Consider the following 25,102-nt stretch of genomic DNA (forward strand, 5'->3'; position numbering starts at 1 on the left):
CAGCATTGCCAATCCACCTAACCTACACATCTTGGGACACTAAGGGGCAATTCAGCATGGCCAATCCACCTAACATGAGCATCTTGGAACACCAAGGGGCAATTTAGCATAGCCAATCCACCTAACATGCACATCTTTGGAGTGTGGGAGGAAACTGGAGGACCTGGCAGAAACCCACGCAGACACGGGAAGAACGTGTAAACTTCACACAGACAGTGACCCAAGGCCAGAATCGAACCTGGGTCCCTGGTGTTGTGAGGCAGCAGTGCTAACCATTGTGCCACGGTGGTGCCCATAAATATCATTTAAAAACTTTAAAAAATAAATTAAAAGTCTAATAGTGGGGGTATTTCACAACATTCAACTTTTTTTTGAGTGTCAAATTAGTTGTCCAGCAATAGTTAGTACACAGATTGCTATTAAAGATAGTTACACCTCACTGGACAAGGCTTAACTTCTGATTGGGTTTCTAACAATGGTTTTAGAGAAGAAAAGGGGACGTTTTCAACAGATCAATTGGCTGGCTTTAGGATTGAAGGGATGGTGTGCCCACGGTACCGCCTCTTAATGTTTCAAATTGCACTTGCCCCTAAATCCTGAAGTTGCGGTGAAATTCAGGAGGTAATGATGGTGAACACTGACAGCTCACTGTCAAAATGCCCATCAAGTTGCAGACCCGTATCACTTAGAGAAGTATGTCAGGGCCTTAGAGAGGTTGCTGAAGAGCTTTACTGGAATGATGCCAGGGATGTAGAACTCCAGTTAGCTGGAGAATCTGGAGAAACAGGAATTGCTCTCCTTGCAGCAGAGAAAATAGGGGAGGTTTGATGGACATATTCACAAGTGTGAAGGGTCTTGATAGAGTAAATAAATAATAAGCCAGAGTCCCTCCTCCCTGGTAACCACCAAGCAAACCTTCCCTGCACCCTTTCCAAGCCATAATCGTGACCGTCTTCAAGAAAGGTGATAAGTCCGACTGCTGTAACTGCAGAGGAATTTCTCTGTTGTCAGCCACTGGGAAGGGCTTTGCAAAAGTCCTCCTTAATCACCATTTTCCTGTAGCTGTGATGTGGAAATGCCGGCGTTGGACTGGGGTGGGCACAGAGAGAGCCTACCTCTCCACTCACCTGATGAAAGAGCAGCGCTCCAAAAGCTCACGATTCCAAATAAACCTGTTGGACTGTAACCTGGTGTTGTGAGACTTCTTCCTGTAGCTGAACAGCTCCTCTCAAAGTTGCAATGTGGATTCTGCCTATCTAAATATATACGACACATATATATATATATATATGGACGGCACGGTGGCACAGTGGTTGGACGGCACGGTGGCACAGTGGTTGGACGGCACGGTGGCACAGTGGTTGGATGGCATTGTGGCACAGTGGTTGGACAGCACGGTGGCACAGTGGTTGGACGGCACGGTGGCACAGTGGTTAGACAGCACAGTGGCACAGTGGTTGGACGGCACGGTGGCACAGTGGTTATCACTGCTGCCTCACAGCGCCAGAGACCTGGGTTCAATTCCCGGCTTGGGTCACTGTCTGTGCCGAGTTTGCACGTTTACCCCGTGTCTGCGTGGGTTTCCTCCGGGTGCTCCAGTTTCCTCCCACAGTCCAAAGATGTGTGGGTTAGGTGGATTGGCCATGATAAATTAGTGTCAGGGGGACTAGCTAGGATAAATGCATTGGGTTTTGGGGATTGTGGTCGGTGCAGGCTGGATGGGTCGCATGGCCTCCTTCTGCACTGCAGGATTCTATGATATATATAAATATGTATGTATATGGGCAAAATCCGCATTGCAGATAATATATATATGTATTAATATTGGAAGCAGTACAGAGGAGGTTTACTAGGATGATCCCAGGTATGGAGGGACTGCCATGTGTAAACAGGTTGGGTCTATACTCCTTGGAGTTCAGAAGAATGAGAGGTGATATGATTGAAATATGTAACATTCTTAGGGGTTGGACAGAGTAAATGTTGGGAGGATGTTGGGAGTGTCGGACTGGAAGGCGTCGTTGCAGAATAAGGGGGTGCTCATTTAAGACGGATTTGAGGAAGAATTTCTTGGCTCAAAGAGTGGTAAATCTTTGGAATTCTTTACTCCAGGAAGCTGTATAGGCCAAGTCCTTGAACATTATCAAGGATTGACATGCTTTTAATCTTTAGGAGAATTAAGGATTACGGAGATAAGGCAGGAAAGTAGACTTACTGAGTGTTAGGCATGATCTTATCAAATGGCGGAGCAAGCTCGAAGGGCTGAATGGCCTACTCCTGTTCCTATGGTCTAAAGTCTGCAGAAAATTACAGAGAAATGCAAATATCATAGAGAAGTTAAAATGGAAGACTTTTAATTACTTGAACGGAGACTGAGACAGTGGTAGTCTAAAGAGCAGAGAGGGGCTAATGTTCCTCGATTGTGCTCAGAGAAGTTTTCTATAGAAGACTTTAGGATTCCCCTTTATGTTGGCTGCCAGCCTTTTCTCATAATGACTCTTCGCTTCTCTAATATACTTTTTCCTCTTCCATCCAAACCTTCTGTATTTCTCTTGATTCACAACTATTTTCTTCCTGACGCCTGTTATAAGCACACATTTTCTTCTACTTCTTAATTTCTATCTCCTTTTTCATCCAGGTAGCCCTGGATTTGTTGCCCTACTTTTGTCTTTGAGGGAATACACCTTGACCAGGCCCACAAGAAATGATGCAGTTTTGGGCCTGGTTCTTGGAAATGAGGTGGGCCAAGCAGTGCAAGTGTCAGTGGGGGAACATTTAGGAGTCAGTGATCATTGTATCGTAAGGTTTCGGATGATGGTAGAAAATAATAATAAGCAAGCCAGAGTAAAAATAATTCATTGGGGAAGAGCCGATTTCAATGGTGCAAGAATGAAGCTGGGCTGGATAGACTGGAATAAATGGTAGGCAGGAAAAACTATAGCCAAACAATGGGCAACCCTAAAAAAAGAAATGGTCCAGGCACAGTCAAGGTGTATTCCCTCAAAAGAATTAGAGAAGTGAAGAGTCATTATGAGAAAAGGCTGGCAGCCAACGTAAAGGGGAATCCTAAAGTCTTCTACAGGCATATAAATATTAAAAGTTAATTTATTAGTGTCACAAGTAGGCTTATATTAACACTGCAATGAAGTTAGTGTGAAAATCCCCTAGCCGCCACACTCCGGTCGGTGCCTGTTTGGGTACACTGAGGGAGAATTTAGTATGGCCAAAGCACCCTAACCAGCACGTCTTTCGGACTGTGGGAGGAAACCAGAACACTGGAGGAAACCCATACAGACACTGGGAGAACATGCAAACGCCATACAGACAGTGATGCAAGCCGGGAATCGAATCCGGGTCCCTGGCACTGTGAGGCAGCAGAGCTGACCACTGTGGCACCGTGCTGCCCATAAGGAGGAGGAGGGTTGATTAGGCACCTAAAAGGGAACTTACACATGGACTCAGTGAGCATGGCTGAGCAAATTAATACTTTGCATCTATCTTTAGCAAGGAGGTAGATGTTACCCAGGCTATGGTGACAGATGAGGAACCTCTGTCACCAGAAGGGTTCAAAATTGATAAGGAGGAGATGTTAGATTCACTGTCGATACTTGAAGTTGACAAGGCACCAGGACCGGATGAGATGCATCCCAGGATATTTGAAGGAAGTGAGGGTGGAAATTTCAGGGACGCTGGCCGTAATCGTCCAGTCTTCTCTGGACTCAGGGGAGGATTGGAGAATTGCGAATGTTGCAGACTTGTTCCAAAAAGGTTGTAAGGATGAGCCCAGCAATTACAGACCAGTCAGTTTAACTTCAGTCGTGGGGAAGCCTCCAGAAACAGGATAGAATTAGTAGTCACATGGAAGACTATGGGTTGATTCGGAAGATTGAGCATGGATTTCTAAAGGGGAAATCATGTTTAACTAACTTTCAGGAGTTTTTTGAAAAGGTAACAGAGAGGGTCGATGAGGGTAATGCTGTTGATGTGGTGTACATGGATTTTCAAAAGGCATTCGATACGTGCCACACAACAGACCTATGAGAAAAGTTATTACTTATGGAATAAAAGAGATAGTAGCAATGTGGATACAAAATTGGCTAATAGAAAAAAGAGAATAATGATCAATGGATATCTTTTTGATTTGATTTGATTTATTATTATCACAGGTATTAGTATACAGTGAAAGTATTGTTTCTTGCGTGCTATACAGACAAAGCATACCATTCATAGAGAAGGAAATGAGAGAGTGCAGAATGTAGTGTTACAGTCATAGCTAGGGTGTAGAGAAAGATCAACTTAATGCGAGGTAGGTCCATTCAAAAGTCTGACAGCAGCAGGGAAGAAGCTGTTCTTGAGTCGGTTGGTCCGTGACCTCAGACTTTTGTATCTTTTTCCCGAAGGAAGAAGGTGGAAGAGAGAATGTCTGGGGTGCGTGGGGTCCTTAATTATGCTTTTGGGCTGGAGGAATGTTTGTAGTGGAGTTCCCCAGTGGTCGGTAATGGGGCCCTTGCTTTTCCTGATATATATTAATGAGCTAGATCTTGGTGTTCAGGGGACAATTTTTAAGTTTGCGACTGACACAAAATTTAGAAGCATTGAAAACTGTGAGGACGACAGTGTACAACTTCAAAAGAACATGGGCAAGTTGGTAGAGTGGACAGATGAAGTTCAATGCAGGGAAGTATGAGATGATGCATTTGGTTGGAATCTAATGGACAGTCAATATAAAATAAAGGGTACAATTCTTAAATGGGTGCAGGAGGAGAGGGTCCTGGGTGTATGTGGATAGATCATTGAAGGAAGCAAGGCAGGTGCAGAGAGCAGTTGGTGATGCGTACAGTATCCTTGGCTTTATTAATAGGGCATAGTGTACAATTGCAAAGGCACTGATACATGACACTAGTTAGACCTCAGCTAGAGCACTGTGTACAGTTCTCGACACACACTATAAGAGGATGCAAATGTATTGAAGAGAATGCAGAAAAGGTTTACAAGAATGGTTCCAGGGATAAGAAACTGCAGTTATGAAGATAGATTGGAGAGGTTGGGTCTGTTCTTCTTCGAGAGAAGAAGACAAAGAGGAGATTTGATAGAGGTGTTCAAAACCACGAGGGGGGCTGGACAGAGTAGATGGGGAGAAATAAGAACAAGAAGGCTCAGACTGAAAGTGATTTGCAAAAGAAGCAAATACAATGTAAGAAAAATTGTTTTCATACAGCGAGAGCTTCAGATCTGGAATGCACTGCCTGGAAGTGTAGTGGATGCAGGTTCGATCGAGGCCTTCGAGAGGGCACTAGATGATCACTTGAATATAAACAATGGGTAGGGGTACGGGGAAAAGGCAGGGGATTGGCACCAGGTCCTAATACTCATTTGGAGAGTTGTTGCAGACACAATGGTCTGAATTGCCTGCACTGTAACAATTCTGTGATTCTGTAATCCTAAAATTTAACACTTAGTCTCGGTTGACACATTAGTTCCCACAACCCACACTGTGAAACAGTTACCTGGTCATTTATCTCATTGCTTATTATTATCTCACTCTTTCAAGTACATGAATAGGATGGGAATAGAGGGATACGGTCCCCGGAAGGGTAGGGGGTTTTAGTTCAGTCGGGCAGCATGGTCGGTGCAGGCTTGGAGGGCCGAAGGGCCTGTTCCTGTGCTGTAATTTTCTTTGTTCTTTCTTTGCTGCTTGTGGGAGGTTGCTGTGTGGAAAATAGTTGCCACTTTTCCTATATTACAGCATTAGCCACTCTTTCATTGCCTGCAAAATGTTTTGGGGCATTTTGAGGCTATGAAAGGTGCTATATGAATGTAAGTTCTTCCTTTCGTGACTTTAATGACTTGCGAAACTCAGGATTTTCAGTTCAAGTTTTTGACACTATAATTAAAAAAGCCCACCAAAGTCTTCTTTCTGAAAAGACTAAGGAAATTTAGCATGTCAGCTATGACTCTCACCAACTTTTTAAGATGCACCATAGAAAGCATTCTCTGCTTGTATCACAGCTTGGTATGGCTTGTGCTCTGCCCAAGACCACAAGGAACTACCTCGTCCATCACTCAAACCAGCCTCCCATCCATTGACTCTGTCTACACTTCCCTCTGCCTCGGCAAAACAGCCAGCATAATTAAGGACCCCACGCACTCCGGACATTCTCTCTTCCACCTTCTTCCGTCACGAAAAAGATACTAAAGTCTGAGGTCACGTACCAACCGACTCAAGAACAGCTTCTTCCCTGCTACTGTCAGACTTTTGAATGGACCTACCTCGCACTAGATTAATCTTTCACCACACCCTAGCTATGACTGTAACACTACATTCTGCACCCTCTCCTTGCCTTCTCTATGAACGGTATGTTTGTCTGTATAGCATGAAAGAAACAATACTTTTCACTTTATACTAATACCTGTGACAATAATAAATCAAATCAAAACAAGTCGCATCATGGTAAAATGGATGAGCGCCACCTGACAAGTCAGTGTGTTTACAATGATGCGCCGAGCATTCTTGACGCAAATGCGCACCAAGGCGGGGTTGGAAAAAATTAACTTGAACAAAACTGCACGCATCTCAGGAGAGTAACGTCAATGCAGGGCACTTCCCCTTTTTAGATTTGGTACAATGGTGTAGCAGAACCTAAATAATGTAAACATCTTCTGACCTCTTACCTCTTCCGACACCACCAGCTATTTACCTTGTGGCAGTAAGAGTCTAATCTGACCACAGACTGACTGACCGACATTATCAGGGGTCTGCAATTCATTGAATAACTGAAGATTTGACCATTTAGCTAAATTGCTCTGCAGAGAGCCAGCCCATATGGCCTACTTTCATGCTGCAACCAATCTCGGATTCTAGGATTCATACTTAGCAGAATATATGAACCATGCAGTTGAATTCTGCTGCTGTAAAAGTGGCCATAAATGTCAATAGGGGTAACCTTCAAACCATACCTTCTGTGCCTCCCTGATGCAGTGACGGTATTCCTTGGCAAAGGTAGAGCACTTCAAAGTCAGCTGCGGATTTTCTTGGTAACAATTAAGGATCTGGGACTGCAGATTTATACAGAGAGGCTCATAGTTTCTCATCCTGCCAACCAAGGATATAAGAAAAATGTTAAAGTCTCTGCACATTTTAAAAATGAACATATTTTCAATGCATATTAGAAAATGCTTTAAAGAGATTTGTTCCAGTAAGGGGGGATTTTAAAATCCACAGCCTGTGCTGGGCTCTAACCTGCTGTGCCATGAAGCAGTAAGATGTGGGCTTGCATTCCTGATTCACTAGGCAAACAAGCTCTCAGTCCATTAGGATTATGCATTCCTCCCACAGAACAGAGGAAAGGAATCAAGTCACCTTGTGCCAGCTCCTGGCAGCCTGTTACGGAATACCATTGACAGAGGCTCGGCAGCTGTTGCCCACTGGACTTCCTCCAGGTGAATGGAGAGTGACACAAGACACTTTTGAATAGCGCAAAGGGGGAAAATCTAAAGTATGCTTAGAACAAAAACAGCTCCCGTCATGGTCCAGTTGGTCAAGTCAACATTTGATTGATCCGTTCAAAGAAAAAAACTTTAATTTATACAGCTCCTTTCACAAGCCCAGGACATCTCAACCTCCTTTGCAACCAGTGAAATACTATTAGAGTGCAACAGGCAAATGTGCATAGCAAGATCCCACAAGCAGCAATTAAATAAATGACCAGATTGTCTTCTTCCAGCTGTCAATTGAGGGATAAACATTGCCCAGGTCACTGGCCTCCACTGTCCACTGAAAATATTGCCCTGGGATCTCTTAAATAACTCCCGAGAGGGCGATGGGGCCTCAGCTAAACAATTCAGTCGAAAGACAGAACGTTCCTTCAGTACAGCGTTGAAGTGTCAGTTTAGATTATGTGCTTCTCTGGGGTGCAGACTGAACCCACAGCCTCCTGCCTGAGAGGCTAGAGTGCCACCCACTGAGCCACAGCTGACACACGGCCAGCTCAGAAAGGTTTTAGCTTTATGTTGGAGTCTGGATGCCTTCTGACCTGACCTCAGGTGGTTCGGCTTTTGATGTATTTGAAGAAAAAAAAAGTCTAAATCACAAAAGTTTCTGGTAAGACAAATCGGTTAAGAAAACACAATTTCCCTGGAGTGAGTTCATAACTGGAGGGTATAAATTTAAGATAAGTGCCAAAAGCAGAAAATGAGAGACTGGTAGGATTTATTTGATGAAGTGGTAGGAGACTAGAAACAATACTGAAAGCAGAATATGTAAGAGCTTTGAAACGTGAAATGGATAAGAATGACAGAGTATTATTTAAATGGTAATAGATTGGGAAATGTTGATGTACAAAGGGGCCTAAGTGTCCTAATACACCAGTCACTACTGACAACAAGCATGAAGGTACAGCAAGCAATTAAGAAAGCAAGTGTTTTGATGGCCTTCATTGCAAGAGAGCTTGAGTACAGGAGCAAGAATATCTTATTGCAGCTGTACAGGGCCTTGGTGAGACCACACCCAGAGTAGTGTGCAGTTCTGGTCTCCTTATCGAAGAAAGGATACACTTGCCACAGAGGGCGTGCAGTGAAGGTTCAACAAACTAATTCCTGGGATGGCAGGATTGTCATATGAGGAGAAATTGGGTCGATTGAGCCCTGTATTCACTGGAGTTTAGAAGAATGAGGGGAGGAGGGGAGGAATCTCACTGAAATGTATAAAATTCAGAGTGGATATAGGGATGAAGTTTCCCTTGGCTGGGGGTGTCGAGAACAAGGGTCACAGTCTCAGGTTACAGGGGAGGCCACTGAGGACTGAGATTAGGGAAAACCTCTTTACTCAGAGTGATGAACTGTGGAATCCTCTACCACAGAAGGCTGTGGAGATCAAGTCACTGAACATATTTAAGAGGGAAATGGATTTCTAGACTAAGTGTCAATGGTGTGAGGATAGGGTGGGGGCATGGTGTGGAGATAGAGGATCAGCCATGATCATGTTGATTTGTGGGGCAGGTTCAAAGGGGCCTCCTCCTGCTCCTATTTTCTATGTTTATATCTTTGTAGGAAAATGGATCAAGGTAAATAGCTCTTTCAAAGAGTCGGGGCAGGAAAATTGGTAGAAAAGCCTCCTTCATTGATGTCAAATTCTTTAATTCTTGAATTAAAGTAACTAATGTTGCTCCTCACTGTAAATTGCTGTGGGCTGTTTCCCTCAGGATCGAGGGATGGTTCCAATACCAGCATTTTAGCTGGAGGAACAGGGTCCGCGACACCCAACAAAATCCAGCCCTTTGTATCTACATTGTCATCGTACCAACCCTCACCGTTCTGACTAGTGTGCTGGCAATGCTCCATCCTAACAAGCAGATAATTCGCTCTGCAAAAAACATGCTGCAACCAAAGGAAATGTGTATGAATTTAGAGGAGAATGTTTCTAACAAAGGAGTATGTAAACAGTTGTTTGGCATACAATCATATGAAATAGAAACAAAAGTAGGCCATTCAGCCCCTTGAGCCTGCTCTGTCAATCATAGAAAAGTAGAAAATAGGAGCAGGAGTAGGCCATTCAGCCCTTTGTCCTTGCTCTGCCATTTACTAAGATCATGACTGATCTGTTTGTGTTTCAAATTCCACATTCCCATCTCACCCATCTTGCTCATTGGTTCAGTTTTTATTCTTTACTAACCGGCAATTTGCTATTTTTCTACTTTTTCAACGATTAACCAACTATTGTGAATCACTATCCAGAAGTCGGAGACTTAAAATCACTGGCTAAAGATCTCGGGGGAGAGGAGAAGAATGTTTTTCACTCAGGCAGCTGTGGGACCTGCAACCCTCGGCCTGAAAAGGTGGTGGAAGCTGATTCCATAAATAATTTTGAAAGGGAACTGGACGGAGACTAAGGATGAGGAACTTATAGGGCTACAGACAAAAAGCGAGGGTGTGGAATTACGCACAGGAACAATGACTAGAACGGTACACAGGACTCCAGCGCAGTCCCACCAGTACATTGTATCTCTGGGAACCTTTACTCCATTGTTTTAATTTTACCAAGATGCCAATGGTTTGTTTGCAATTTCACTTGCCAGCAACATCTTGAGAATAACAAGTTGAATGTGATGAGTCCACTATTATTTAAAGGACCCTTTCTCAATCTGTGCTAATTTTATTTTAGACTTACGTTGCACATTGTTTCATCCAGTCTGTTTTATCCTTCATGTACCATCTGTCTGCATCTACAACAATTATCTAAACTGCAAGACCCTTTGGTGGCACTCTCACCTGAATCAGAACAATGTGGGCGCAAGCCCAGTTCCAGGACTTTACCATATAACTTTGGCTGGAACTGTTCAGTATTGAGGAGGTGCCACATATGAGATACACTTTGTAGATGAGGCATCAAGACCACCTGTCCAAATGAATGCCTTGGCAAAATTTAAAAGGCCAAGTAAGGACTTCACCTAGTACACCTCTCACTTGCACTTGGTTGAGCTAAATTTAACAGTCCCACATTCCACTCTCTGGAATCTTGTGGTTGTCAACATATTGGGGTGACTTTGAGCCCACACTCTCAGACTGCGGGAATGGCAGTGCACGGTCAAAATCCGGAAAGTGCGATTCGCGCCGGTGAATTTCCGAGTTGCAATCTTGCAGGCCCCTCACCGGTGGAGGGGCATGAAACACACTGTGGGGCCCCGGGAAGCTCACTTTAATACATTAGCATGTCAGTAGTGAGCACTCTTCTGCCCTGAGTGAATATTCAGCAGGTGCCGGAGTGACGTCACGCCATTTACAACAGGTTCACCTGGACGGGAACCTGTCGTGGGGGTCTCCACGGGGGCAAAAAGGTGAGTATAGCCCCCAGGGGAGAGTGACATGGCCAGGCAGTGCCCCCGGCACTGCCCCCTGGCACAGACTGGCAGTGCCAGATTAGCACCATGCCAACCTGTGCCAAGGGGCAGGCCCCAGTGGAAGCCTCATGGCGAAGGGGGGGGGGGGAATTCATTCAGATTTGTTTGTGGGCTGGGAGCAGACACAGGAGCAGGGGATGCCGGCTCCAGCTGTGGGGGGTGGCAGGGGAAAAGGGCTGATGATTGGGGGAAGGGGCCGATGGTCGGTGGGGGCAGGGGTGCAAAAGGTGGGGAAGGAGCCGATGATCGAGGGGGGAAGGGGCAGATGATCAGGAGAAAGCGGGGGTAGAGAGTGCTGACTCCAATCAGAGGTGGGTCGGGGAGCCCCTGAGACCTTTGTGGTGGGCTGGGGGGGTTGGTTGTGATTTATTCCTGTTACGAACAGGCCACCCTTTAAAAATGGTGCTCCGATCTCAGTGTAGCCGAGTTATGCTGGTGTGTTGAGGCCTCGGCTCTGTGCATGACCACGTGAGACACGCCCCCTTGATTTCATTAGGCAAAGTGTCATAAGACTCGGAGAGAAAGTTGGCTGGAAACAACACTCTCGTTTTTGGTAAGATTCCGCCATGGTTTTTAAATGCATTCTTTAATGGGATGTGGGTGTCACAGGCAAGGCCGGCATTTGTTGAACATCCCTTATTGCCCTTGAACTGATTGAGTTGCTAGGCCATCGCAGAGGGCAGTTAAAAGCCAACCACTTTGTTGTGGTGGCGTCATATGCGGGCCAGACTGGGTAAGGATGGCAGATTTCCCACCCTAAAGGACATTAGTGAACAAGATGGGTTTTTACAACAATCTATGATTGTTTAATGGTCACTATTACTGAAACCAGCTTTCAATTCCAGATTTATTAATTGAATTTAAATTCCAACAGTTACCATGGTGTGATATGAACCCAGTAAGAAGTCTCACAACACCAGGTTAAAGTCCGACAGGTTTATTTGGTAGCAAAAGCCACTAGCTTTCAGAGCACTGCTCCTTCGTCAGGTAAGTGGGAGTTCTGTTCACAAACAGGGCATATAAAGACACAAATTCAATTTACAAAATAATGGTTGGAATGCGAGTCTTTACAGATAATCAAGTCTTAAAGGTACAGACAATGTGAGTGGAGAGAGGGTTAAGCACAGGTTAAAGAGATGTGTATTGTCTCCAGCCAGGACAGTTAGTGAGATTTTGCAAGCCCAGGCAAGACTCTTCAGTCTCTGCAACTGATAGCCAAGTTCTGCGCACATGAGGACGGCCTCAACCAGGATCTTGGGTTCACGTCACACTATCTGTAACCCCAACGACTTGCCTGGGCTTGCAAAATCTCACTAACTGTCCTGTCTGGAGACAATACACATCTCTTTAACCTGTGCTTACCCCTCTCTCCACTCACATTGCCTGTACCTTTAAGACTTGATTACCTGTAAAGACTCGCATTCCAACCATTATTTTGTAAATTGAGTTTGTGTCTTTATATGCCCTGTTTGTCTCAGAGGGTGGTGAATCTCTGGAATTCTCTGCCCACTGAAGTGGTGGAGGCTACCTCGTTGAATATGTTTAAATCACGGATAGATGGATTCCTGATCGGTAAGGGAATTAGGGGTTATAGGGATCAGACGGGTAGGTGGAACTGATCCACTTCAGATCAGCCATGATCTTATTGAATGGCGGGGCAGGCTCGAGGGGCTAGATGGCCTACTCCTGCTCCTATTTCTTATGTTCTTATGTTTGTGAACGGAACTCCCACTTACCTGACGAAGGAGCAGCGCTCCGAAAGCTTGTGGCTTTTGCTACCAAATAAACCTGTTGGACTTTCAACTGGTGTTGTGAGACCTCTTACTGTGTTTACCCCAGTCCAATGCCGGCATCTCCACATCGTGATATGAACCCTCAGACCATTAGCCTGGACATCTGGATTACTTGTCCATCGACATTCCCAAATGTCACGATCTTCCCCCATGAGATGTTTTTCCTCAACAACCTTGTCAATAACTTGATTTAAATGTAAAATAAATAATCTCACTTGGAATTCCGACATCCAATGTCCTCAGGATAATCAAGCATGTCAATCATAGAGTCGTACAGTGCAGAAAAGGCCCTTCAGCCCATTGGGTCTGCACCAACAATAACCACCACTAAAGTCACGCTAATTCCATAGAATCATAGAATCCCTGCAGTGTAGAGGAAGCCATTTGGCCCATTGAGGCTGCACCAACTCTCCAACAGAGCATCTTACCCCTTGCTCTATGCCCGTAACCCCACCCCATATCCTCGAATGTTATGTTATTTCAAGTGCTCATCCGAATACTTTTCACAGATTGTATGGAAGTTGTTTATGTTGGACATGATCTTACTCTTCAAAAACCATGCTACTTACTTACACTATGCAAAATATCTGGGCCCCCATAAATCTCACACTCCATTTGAGAAGCCCTCACCCAAAACCCCTTTCCACCTACATTTCAATCTTGGGCGTAGCCTTTTTTTTTTCTACAACGTTCAGATGCCTGAATATAGAACTCAATCTCACCCGAAGGCTCAGCACTATCCTTAATGCATCATCCAGACCAGCCTCCCATCTCCACCTCGACCGAGACCCACTTCCCACCTTCATCCAGACCTGCCTCCTGTTTCTACCTTGACCCAAACCTGCTTCCCATTTCCACTCGGATCCCACACCGGCATCACCAGCGATTCCGTCAACCTTGCTTCAGCCGGCAGCAACACCGCGAGAAATCTGCTAATACATATATATTTCAGAGTGATCTTTTTATACCTCTGGTCTTTTTTTGCAGACATTGCAGCTACTCTGAAGAAGCACTGGTAATAACTAGGTTGCTCACAGCTTCTAACGTTGAAACTCCACACACAGCAATAAGCAGCTGAAGAGATATGTCTTTTTAGGATATTTTCAGTTACCTTCACTTGCTGGGACGAATGATTAAATAGACTGTGCCACGAGGATTTGCAAACAGGCTATTTCTGGCTGCAGTATAACATAAATCCTGACCCAAGCATAAAATTTCTGGGCAAACTAGTTATCAGTTAATCAGGATTCAATTGTCAGGCTTGCGTGGATCTGACTGTAAGAACCAGATTTTCTCCTTTGCTGGAATTGATGATATTTGTGCTTGGAGAGCCATCCAAGTTGCACCTGGGCACAATCCTTTCTTACAGCAATTAAAATTCATGCTGCAGAGTGAATTAGCATATGGAGTGCAAACTTCAAAAAGATGTCTCAAAAAAATGCTCGCATTTAGCATCGAAACATCTGAAAAAAAAATGCTTCAGTCAGTGAATTATTTGAGTGGATTGTAGTGGATACTCTGCATTGTTAGCAAACAACATCAGCCATGGAGTTTGGGAGGATTCCTGGGGCGGGGAAGGGGGCAGTGAGGGAGTGTAGGGGCAAGGGACATTCCTTGCTTTTCTTTAAATTGTGTTCTAGAGTCGTGGATCGGCAGAAAGGCATTGCCTTTTCTTTCCTTTTTCTTTCCACTTGTTCACAGGAGCAAACAGCAAGACCATTCCCAAATTTCCCTCAGGGGGACCACTTTCTTGAATCTCTGCAGTCCGTGTGATGAATGGTTTTGTTGGGTAGGACATTCCAGGATTTTGACCCAGCAACGACGGAGGAATGGCAATGTAGTTCCAAGTCAGGATGGTGTGCGATTTGTGAGGGGAACTTGGAGGTGGTGGTGTTCCCATGCAACTGCTGCCCCTGACTTCCTTTTGATTTGATTTGATTTATTATTGTCACATGTATTAGTACACAGTGAAAAGAATTGTTTCTTGCGCGCTATACAGACAAATCATACCGTTCATAGAGAAGGAAAAGAGTGGACCAGGTGGGATTTTACAGCCGCGCTCATCCCAAAACCGTAAAATCCCGCCTGAGGTCAACAGACCTTGATGTGGAGATGCTGGTGTTGGACTGGGGTAAACACAGTAAGAAGTCTCACAACACCAGGTTAAAGTCCAACAGGTTAACATAGAACATAGAACATAGAACATAGAACATAGAAAGCCACAGCACAAACAGGCCCTTCGGCCCACAGGTTGCGCCGATCACATCCCCACCTCTAGGCCTATCTATAGCCCTCAATCCCATTAAATCCCATGTACTCATCCAGAAGTCTCTTAAAAGACCCCAACGAGTTTGCCTCCACCACCACCGACGTCAGCCGATTCCACTCACCCACCACCCTCTGAGTGAAAAACTTACCCCTGACATCTCCTCTGTACCTACCCCCCCAGCACCTTAAACCTGTGTCCTCTTGTAGCAACCATTTCAGCCCTTGGAAATAGCCTCTGAGAGTCTACCCTATCCAGACCTCTCAACATCTTGTAAACCTCTATCAGGTCACCTCTCATCCTTCGTCTCTCCAGGGAGAAGAGACCAAGCTCCCTCAACCTATCCTCATAAGGCATGCCCCCCAATCCAGGCAACATCCTTGTAAATCTCCTCTGCACCCTTTCAATGGCTTCAACATCTTTCCTGTAATGAGGTGACCAGAACTGCGCGCAGTACTCCAAGTGGGGTCTAACCAGGGTCCTATAAAGCTGCAGCATTATCTCCCGACTCCTAAACTCAATCCCTCGATTAATGAAGGCCAGTACGCCGTGCGCCTTCTTGACCGCATCCTCCACCTGCGAGGCCGATTTAAGAGTCCTATGGACCCGGACCCCAAGGTCCTTCTGATCCTCTACACTGCTAAGAATGGTACCCTTCATATTATATTGCTGCTTCATCCCATTGGATCTGCCAAAATGGATCACCACACACTTATCCGGGTTGAAGTCCATCTGCCACTTCTCCGCCCAGTCTTGCATTCTATCTATGTCTCGCTGCAACTTCTGACATCCCTCCAAACTATCCACAACACCACCTACCTTGGTGTCGTCAGCAAACTTACCAACCCATCCCTCCACTTCCTCATCCAGGTTTATTTGGTAGCAAAAGCCACGAGCTTTCGGAGCGCTGCTCCTTCGTCAGGTGAGTGGGAATTCTGTTCACAAACAGGGCATATAGGTATATAGGCACAGACAGGTAATCAAGTCTTGATTAGACTTGATTACCTATAAAGACTCGCATTCCAACCATTATTTTGTAAATTGAGTCTGTGTCTTTATATGCCCTGTTTGTGAACAGAACTCCCACTCACCTGACGAAGGGGCAGCAAGCGCTCCGAAAACTTGTGGCTTTTGCTACCAAATAAACCTGTTGGACTTTAACCTGGTGTTGTGAGACTTCTTACGGTGTCAACAGACCTACCCAGTGTCCACCCCTTGCCCGCTACAATTCCCGTGGTAGTTGAGGCGGTAAAATTCCGGCCTACAAATCACAGAGTTTGTAGAAACACTTTTGTTGGTGCTGTGCATCTTGTTGATGGTCTACATTAATGCCACTGTGCACCAGAGGTGCAGGGAGTGAATGTTTAAGTTGGCAGATTGGGTGCCAGTCAAGCAGGTTTCTTTGTCCACAATGGTGTTACAGCTGCACGCGTTATAACAAATGGGACCAATGAAGGTCCACCACAACAAGAAATCTTAACATTATTTCTCTCCGCAGATGTTGCCTGACTTGCTGAATATTTCCAGAATTTTCTATTTTTATTTCAGATCTCCAGCTTCTGTAGGATTTTGCTTTAGTGTTCCATCATATTCCTGACTTGTATATTGCGAATGGTGGGAAGCTTTTGGGGAGTCAGCAGACCGGTTCTTGGCACAAAATACTCAACCTCTGACCTGCTCTTTAGCCACAGTATTTATGTGTCCCATCAGGCAGGTTCCTGGTCGATGGTAACCAGAATGCTGATGCTGGAGGATTCAGCAATGGTGATGTCATTGAATGTCAAAGGGATGGTTGCAGCTGATGGTTGGGTCTAGAACACCACCTTGAGGAACTCCTGCAGCATTGGCCTAGGCTAAGAGGATTGTCTTCCAATAACCACAATGTCTTCCTTTGTCAGCAGATTCCAGTCAGCAGATAGTTTTCCACCAATTCCCACTGATTTCACTTTTGCCTGGGTTCCTTGATGCCAGACTTGGCCAAATGGCATTTTGATCACAATGGCAGTCACTCTTGCCTCACCTTTGTAATTTAGCTCTTTTGTTCATGGTTGGACTAAGGCTATAATTGTTGGATTCAAATAGTCCTAGCAGATCCCAAACTGAGCACCAGGAAATTGGTGGGTTAAGTGCAGTTTGATAGTCGTGTCAATGACACAATCAATCACTTTGTTCATGGTTGAGAGAAGAAGGGGTGGCAAATGACTAGACTGAATTTATCTTGCCTTTTTGTGCGCAGGATTGCCTGGGCAATATTCCATTTTGGCCAGGTAACAGTGGTGTAGTTGTACTGGAACTTCACACCATGCTGTGATCTTGCTGTGGTAGTGAGGATTACGAGTCCCAGAGATTCCGGGATTTATACCAGTGGGGTTTGGGTCCCTGGCAGGTTTAACTATGCTGGTTTCAGGTGAGGGGCCAGACTAGCACAGCACCTGATCCTCCAGGCTGGGGGTTAGTCATGGGGCCAGCACATCCCTTTGGAGCAAGGGGCAACCGAAATGAGGGTAAGGTAAGACCTCTGAGCAACCCACACCTCCCCCCCACCGACCCTTAGCCCCGGCCCTGAGCTGCAGTTGTGTGCGTCCCTGGTGCCCCTTGTCCCTTGTGCGTTGGACTACCCGAGAAATAATGGCTGCCTGAGCACTTACCTCCGATATACCCCCTCGGAGATGACGGCGCCAGGTTCATGCTTATGCATGACCAATCTCCCATCCATTGACTCTGTCTACACTTCCTGCTGCCTCGGACAAGCAGCCAGCATAATTAAGGACCCCACGCACCCCGAACATTCTCTCTTCCACCTTCTGCCATCAGGAAAAAGATACAAAAGTCTGAGGTCATGTACCAACCGACTCAAGAACAGCTTCTTCCCTGCTGTTGTCAGACTTTTGAATGGACTCACCTTGCATTAAGTTGATCTTTCTCTACACCCTAGCTATGACTGTAACACTAGATTCTGCACCCTCTCCTTTCCTTCTCTATGAAGGGTATACTTTGTCTGTATAGCGCGCAAGAAACAATACTTTTCACTGCATGTTAATACATGTGACAATAATAAATCAAATCAAATCAAAATGTAGAACTGTTGTAAATGGCGCCAAGGTGACGTCACGCTGACACCAGCTGAATATTCGGTGTGGGCTCAATATCTGCCACAGGTGCTTGGTAATGATGTGCTGATGCATTCACATTAGGTTCCTGCCCTTCCCTGGCATGTGCCGCACCACTCCACCAGTGAGGTTCGCTTAAAATCAGAAAATGCGATCTTGCTGGCGGGAATCAAACTTATTTGCCCAAAATGCTTGAGTAGACATGAACCCACAGCCCACTGGCTCAGAGGCTAGAGAATGCTACCACTGAGCCGCACCTGTCAGTCACATGAGATCACATTTGAATCAGTACTCTGCCTTGTCTTCAGATGCTAACTGTTCTTTTTAACTTTCAGATCAGCGGTATTGCTGAGTTTTATTTTTTAATCTAATACAATGTGCAATACTTTCTTAAAGAAAAAGAAGGATCAATTTTAGTGCTCTTCTCTGGGGAAACACCAAATAAAAGTTCTAGCCTGCTGACTCATTTCATAGGGTAGGGATGGTGCATCTGGTAAGGAAGTGCCTCAAGAGTAAACTGAGATTTACTGCAAAAATCCCGTACTCCACTGGTAAATTAATTAATTTTGGCAGATTTATATGTAATTAACTGTTAACTTAGATGTTAAAGGATCATTGTTACCAATTAATTGTGATTGGATGTTAATTCGCCCACATTCTGTTTATGCAGACAAAAATCTATTTTTGGAATGAGGAGGTTTCAAAGCAACATGTTTATGGATTTTATGGCACAGGAGGACACTATTCGCCCCATCATGCCTATGTCAGCCCTTTTTTCCTACTGCCTTGCTCTTTACCCATAGCCCTGAAAAGTTTCCCCTATTAGGTATGCATCCAATTCCTTTGTTGAAAGTTACAACTAAATCCATTTTAAGTTAAATCCGTTTTCCACTGCCATTTCAGACAGGGAAAAAAATTAGCCATTCCTCCTGTAACTTGTCAGAAGAACAAAAGAAAAATGAAACCTTCTTCTGAAATTCTACTTTTGAAAATTTGCCAAATCATGCCTTTGATATCTCTGAAACCTCTGTCAGGGTCTGGGCAAGGTTCACATCTATGAACTGGAGGCCTGTGACCAGCGGTGTGCCTCAGGGATCGGTGCTGGGTCCACTGTTGTTTGTCATTTATATTAATGATTTGCATGAGAATTTAGGAGGCATGGTTAGTAAGTTTGCAGATGACACCAAGATTGATGGCATAGTGGACAGTGAAGAAGGTTATCTAGGATTGCAACGGGATCTTGATCAATTGGGCCAGTGGGCTGACGAATGGCAGATGGAGTTTAATTTAGATAAATGCGAGGTGATGCATTTTGGTCGATCGAACCACTGCAGGACTTACTCAGTTAATGGCTGGGCGTTGGGGAGAGTTATAAAACAAAGAGATCTAGGGGTACAGGTAGTTGCTTGAAAGTGGAGTCACAGGTAGACAGAGTGATGAAGAAGGCATTCGGCATGCTTGGTTTCATTGGTCAGAACATTGAATACAGGAGTTGGGACGTCTTGTTGAAGTTATACAAGACATTGGTAAGGCCACACTTGGAATACTGTGTACAGTTCTGGTCACCCTATTATAGAAAGGATATTATTAAACTAGAAGTAGTGCAGAAAAGATTTACTAGGATGCTACCAGGACTTGATGGTTTGAGTTATAAGGAGAGGCTGGATAGACTGGGAATTTTTTCTCTGGAGCGTAGGAGGCTGAGGGCTGATCTTATAGAGGTCTATAAAATAATGAGGGGCATAGATTACCTAGATAGTCAATATCTTTTCCCAAAGGTAGGGGAGTCTAAAACTAGAGGGCATAGGTTTAAGGTGAGAGGGGAGAGATACAAAAGGGTCCAGAGGGGCAATGTTTTTCACCCAGAGGGTGGTGAGTGTCTGGAACAAGCTGTCAGAGGTAGTAGTAGAGGCGGATACAATTTTGTCTTTTAAAAAGTGTTTAGACAGTTACATGGATAAGATGGGTATAGAGGGATATGGGCCAAACGTGGGCAATTGGGACGACCAAAGATGTGCGGGTTAGGTTGATTGGCCATGCTAAAAAATTGCCCCTTCGTGTCCTGGGATGCGCGGATTAGAGGGATTAGCGGGTAAAATATGTAAGGATATGGGGGTCGGGCCTGGGTGGGATTGTGATCGGTGCAGACACGATGGGCCGAATGGCCTCTTTCTGTACTGTAGGGTTTCTATGATTTCTTTAACCTTACAGGTTTAAAAAAAGGGGCAGCATGGACAAGTTGGGCCGAAGGGATTGTTTCCATGCTGTGAACCTCTATGACCCTATAAACTATTAGCTTTGAAACAGGCCTCCCTTCCTGGTCTTTAACAGGCCAATAAAAATACCATTTCTTCCACTGCTTCAGAGTCTCAAGTTGGTCATATATTTCCCATGTCCAAACAACAATTCCTACTCTTGCATTTGATGTTTACACAAATAGTCCTTCTCTAAACATCGACATGCTTGATTCCAATATCAGCTCCACCCTAGAATCATAAATCCCTACAGTGCAGAAGGAGGCCATTCAGCCCATCGATTCTGCACCGACAACAATCCCATCCAGGCCCTATCCCCATAACCCCACGCATTAACCCTGCTGATCCCCCTGACATTAAGGGTCAATTTAGCATGGCCAATCCACCTAACCTGCACATCTTTGGACTGTGGGAGGAAACCGGAGCACCCGGAGGAAACCCACGCAGACATGGAAGAATGTGCAAACTCCACACAGACAGTGACCCGAGGCCGGAATTGGACCCGGGTCCCTGGAGCTGTGAGGCAGCAGCGCTAACCACACAGATGCCAAAATGTGTTTTAAAAATTCAGCTTATTTTTGAATCCAAAATATGTTCTTCCCCATCAGGCTCAATCATATCAGCCATGATTTTATCAAATGGCAGAGCAGACTTGAAGAGCCGAATGGCCTACTCCTGCTCCTAACTCGTACGTTCATATATATGTTCTTAACTTTACAAAAAAAACCACTACTTGCCTACTGGTTAAGTATCTTTAAAGGTTTTTAACAGCCTTCTTGCAAAGAAGGTCACAGCTCTTGCTGCCTCTGCTGACGAGGAAGCTCATTGCCGTAGACCATTGAGGATTAATCCTGTTAACAGCAGTGGTTGTCCGAGGAAGGCAGCGTGTAACTGGATGATGGATTGAGGAGCCCTTGGGAATGATGCAGCACTGGAGCTGCCGTCCTGGGGGAGTGGGCAGAGGCATTCATTCCCTTTGTAAATTCATTCGCTGCATCAAGGCACATGTCCCCATGGTGCGCAGAAACTGGGAACGTTCTCCTTGGAGAAGAGAAGATTGCGAGGAGATTTGATTGAGCTGCTCAAATGGTTTAAGTTACAAGGAGAGGTTGGATAGACTGGGACTTTTTTCCCTGGAGCGTAGGAGGCTTAGGGGTGATCGAATAGAGGCCTATAAAATAATGAGGGGCACAGATCAGCTGGATAATCGATATCTTTTCCCAAAGATAGGGGAGTCTAAAATTAGAGGGCATAGGTTTAAGGTGAGAGGGGAGAGACACAAAAGGGACATGAGGGGAAATTTTTTCATACAGAAGGTGGTGAGTGTCTGGAACGAGCTGCCAGAGGTAGTAGTAGAGGCGGGTATAATTTTATCTTTTAAAAAGCATTTAGACAGTCACATGGGTATGATGGGTATAGAGGGATATGGGCCAAACGCGGGCAATTGGGACTAGGATATGGGCCAAACGCGGGCAATTGGGACTAGCTTAGTGGTAAAAACTGGGTGGCATGGACAAGTTAGGCCAAAGGGCCTGTTTCCATGCTGCAAACCTCTATGACACTAAAACATTTAAAGGCTTGCCATCTGATTTCTCATCACTCATCTCCAAACTCTCCTTTCATTGTCGATCTTTCTTATTTTCCTCCATTTTGTTGACACTGCGATGTCCTATTCTTCTGGAACCTTCCTAGCTGGGGCCTTCAAAGTTCTATTCTACACATTATTGTGCTCCAGACATCCTGAATATCATAAAATAAATACTCTCCCCCAGGACATCAAAATCGGGCAGATACTAGCTCTTCGAGTCTTCACTTAATCTCAAGATCATCAGGCTTTCATTTAAATACTTTTTCTAACTTGACTGTATATTGCAACAGCAAGGTGACTCTGGGAAATCTTTTTCAAACTTGTTGGTGAGTCCAGAACAAGAGAGTATAAATGTAAATTCAGCAGTAACAATAAATCAGATAAAGAATTTAGGAGGAATTTGACAGAGTGGTGAGAATGCGGAACTCATTGCCATTGAAATGAAGAGCAAAATTTATTATGGAATGGCTTGATGAATACGTTGAGAGGGATATAGAGACAGGGTCGGCATGGTGGCACAGTGGTTAGCACTGCTGCCTCACAGCACCAGGGACCCGGATTCAATTCCAGCCTCGTGTCACTGTCTGTGTGGAGTTTGCACATTCTCCCCGTGTCTGCGTGGGTTTCCTCCGGGTGCTCCAGTTTCGTCCCACAGTCCAAATATGTGCGGGTTAGGTTGACTGGCCATGATAAATTGCCCCTTAATATCAGGGGGATTCGGAGAGTAAATATGTGGGGTTGCGGGATGGAACACGACCTGGGTGGGACTGTTGTCGATGCAGGCTCGATGGGCCAAATGACCTCCTTCTGCACTGTAGATTCTACAAGGATGGGAAGAAGTAATTATCGTGGGAGGAGGCACTTGTGAAGTCTGACCACTGCATTAACCAGTTGTGGCAAATATCTTGTCTCTGTGCTGTGGATTCGACAGAGTAAAGATAAAGGTTGGTCATTGGTTCAATCAGTGAACAATGTCTACCGACAGAACTCTTCTTGTTTTGGATGTCAGTCACTTTTTGATCAAGTTCACGGAGAACTAGTTCCCAATGAAATAATAAGACAGGAAAGCTCAAGAATCACCGATACAGAAGAACAAAAAACGTGATCAAAGGAAACCACACTGGTACAGAGGGGAGTTAATCTTACAACAAGCGGAGCCACTGTCTGAGGTTTGGTACTAAAAAGGGTTGATTTATAGATGTACTCTCCCCCAGCCTCAACCTGAAACAAAAACAATGGCCCCGCCATTCCAATTTCACACCTCTGCCATTCTGCTCTTGAAGTTTCCAGATTCAATTGTTGAGATGATTGGTGAGGGGCAGTTTTATATGCTTCCCCTGCCAGGATACTGACAGGACTGGGCGTAACACTGCTTTCACACCCTTCTAGATTTTCCTCTCCATTGATGTCAACAGATTGGGTAAATCAGACGTACGATCGGTTGTAGCTGTGATAGTGCTGTGCTGCATCCAAAGGGGCAATTCTGTCAGCGTTCCTAATCCAAAGTCCAAAACGACATGGGGGCCCAGGTACACACATTATAAAAATATCTGGCGTGTCCAACTGGCTAGCGGCAATGTGTAAAAAAAAGCTAAGCGTGTAAGTCACTCCCTGTCAGTACACAGCTTTTTCATTGGCAGGTCCTTTGCCTCCTCATGGCAACACATGGAAACTGGGTCCCTCGAAGACCCAGGCTAAAGCTTCAGAGAAACCTGGAGGAGGTTTGTCCCCCAAACATGCAGTGTGCAGAAACTGGCATGGGGACAGAGCCAGGCACTCATGAACCAGACTCCCAAATATGGGTGAATAACTTCACTGCTTTGGGAGAATTGAAAGCGAAAACTATACAAGGCACCAGTTAGACCACACCTGGAATACTGTGAACAGTTTTGGTCCCCTTATCTAAGGAAAGATATACTGGCATTGAAGGAATCCAGTGAAGGTTCACTGGGTTGATCCCGGGTATGGAGGGATTTTCTTATGAGAGGTTGAGTAGGTTGGGGCTATACTCATTGGAGTTTAGAAGAATGAGAAGCGATCTTATTGAGATGTATAAGATTCTCAGGAGGCTTGACAGGGTGGATGCTGAGAGGTGGTTTCCCTTGTGGGAGAGTCTAGGACCAGAGGGCATAATCTCAGAGTAAGGGGTCACCCATTTAAGACAGAGATGAGGAGGAATTTCTTCTCTCAGAGGGGAGTGAATCTGTGGAATTCTTTACCGCAGAGAGCTGTAGAGGCTGGGTCGTTAAATATGTTCAAGGCTGAGATAGACAGATTTTTAATCAGTAAGGGAATCAAGGGTTATGGGGATAAGGCGGGAAAGTGGAGTTGAGAATTATTGTATCAGGTCAATCATGATGTCACTGAACGGCGGAGTAGACTCGGTGGGCCGAATGGCCTACTGCCCTGCCTATGTCTTATGGTCTTATGGAGTAAACCCTGACAAAAGGATCTGGAGTGGAGCCCTAAGGCAGACTGATGCTGCTATAAATAATCTGCAACTCGGGCAACTAAAGCAATAGCAAACCAAGTACTTTGCGCTCTCAGCCTACTGCTCTACAGTGGCGAGACGTGGACAACAAATAAGAAAAGGCTGAACAGTTTCCGCCTTCTCTGTCTCAGACGTATCCTCAGCATCACTTTACAAGACAAAGTCACCAACTCAGAGGTCCTGGGCGGTGCTAATTCCAGCAGCACATACCCACTGCTAAGCTAATGATGTCTGTGCTGGCTCGGCCACAGTTATCGATCGGATAGATGACGGTCATATACACAAAGGCCTTCGGTACAATGAACTGGCCACTGCGTTGCGACTTCCTGGACATCCAAATCTTGGCTACAAGGATACCTTTAATTGGGATATGAGAGTGGTCGACACTGAGAACTGGGACACAGTTGCTCTTGGCCATGACCTCCGAAGACTGACTGTGAGGAAGAGGCGAACAGAAATGAAAAGCTCAGCTGGCTGAGAAAAGAGTCCAGAGGAAATAGGGGCCGGTGAATTGTGCAGCTTCTCCACCAAACACTTTCCTCTGCAGCAAATACAAGGCTCCTGAGTCACAAGGTCATGCTGACCACCGCAAGATAAATCATTGTCTTATCAGATGGATGGCGAGAAGAGGTCCTGCTTTGACATCACCTGGAGTAGTGAGCCGTTCTGACAACCATACCTTCAGTAAAAACCATTTAGCCCGTGGA

At 45.2% G+C, this 25,102-nt stretch overlaps 1 protein-coding gene across 5 annotated transcripts in view; it reads right to left on the bottom strand.

The window, feature by feature from the left end:
* Nucleotides 1-25,102, bottom strand: part of LOC144491738 (MICOS complex subunit mic25-like) — a 438,118-nt gene that overhangs the window by 136,065 nt on the left and 276,951 nt on the right. For 4 of the 5 annotated variants that reach the window (XR_013497493.1, XM_078209977.1, XM_078209976.1 and 1 more), the window contains one exon: nucleotides 6,955-7,090. Coding sequence is in view for 3 of the 5 variants with exons in the window: in XM_078209977.1 (XP_078066103.1) it covers nucleotides 6,955-7,090 (136 nt within the window). In the remaining 2 variants the exon portion in view is untranslated. Of the gene's footprint in view, nucleotides 1-6,954; nucleotides 7,091-25,102 lie in introns of those variants that run through there. The other variant, XM_078209979.1, reaches the window with a different exon arrangement.

This window comes from Mustelus asterias, chromosome 3 (genome assembly GCF_964213995.1).
Source record: "Mustelus asterias chromosome 3, sMusAst1.hap1.1, whole genome shotgun sequence".
Taxonomy (NCBI): Eukaryota; Metazoa; Chordata; class Chondrichthyes; order Carcharhiniformes; family Triakidae; genus Mustelus; species Mustelus asterias.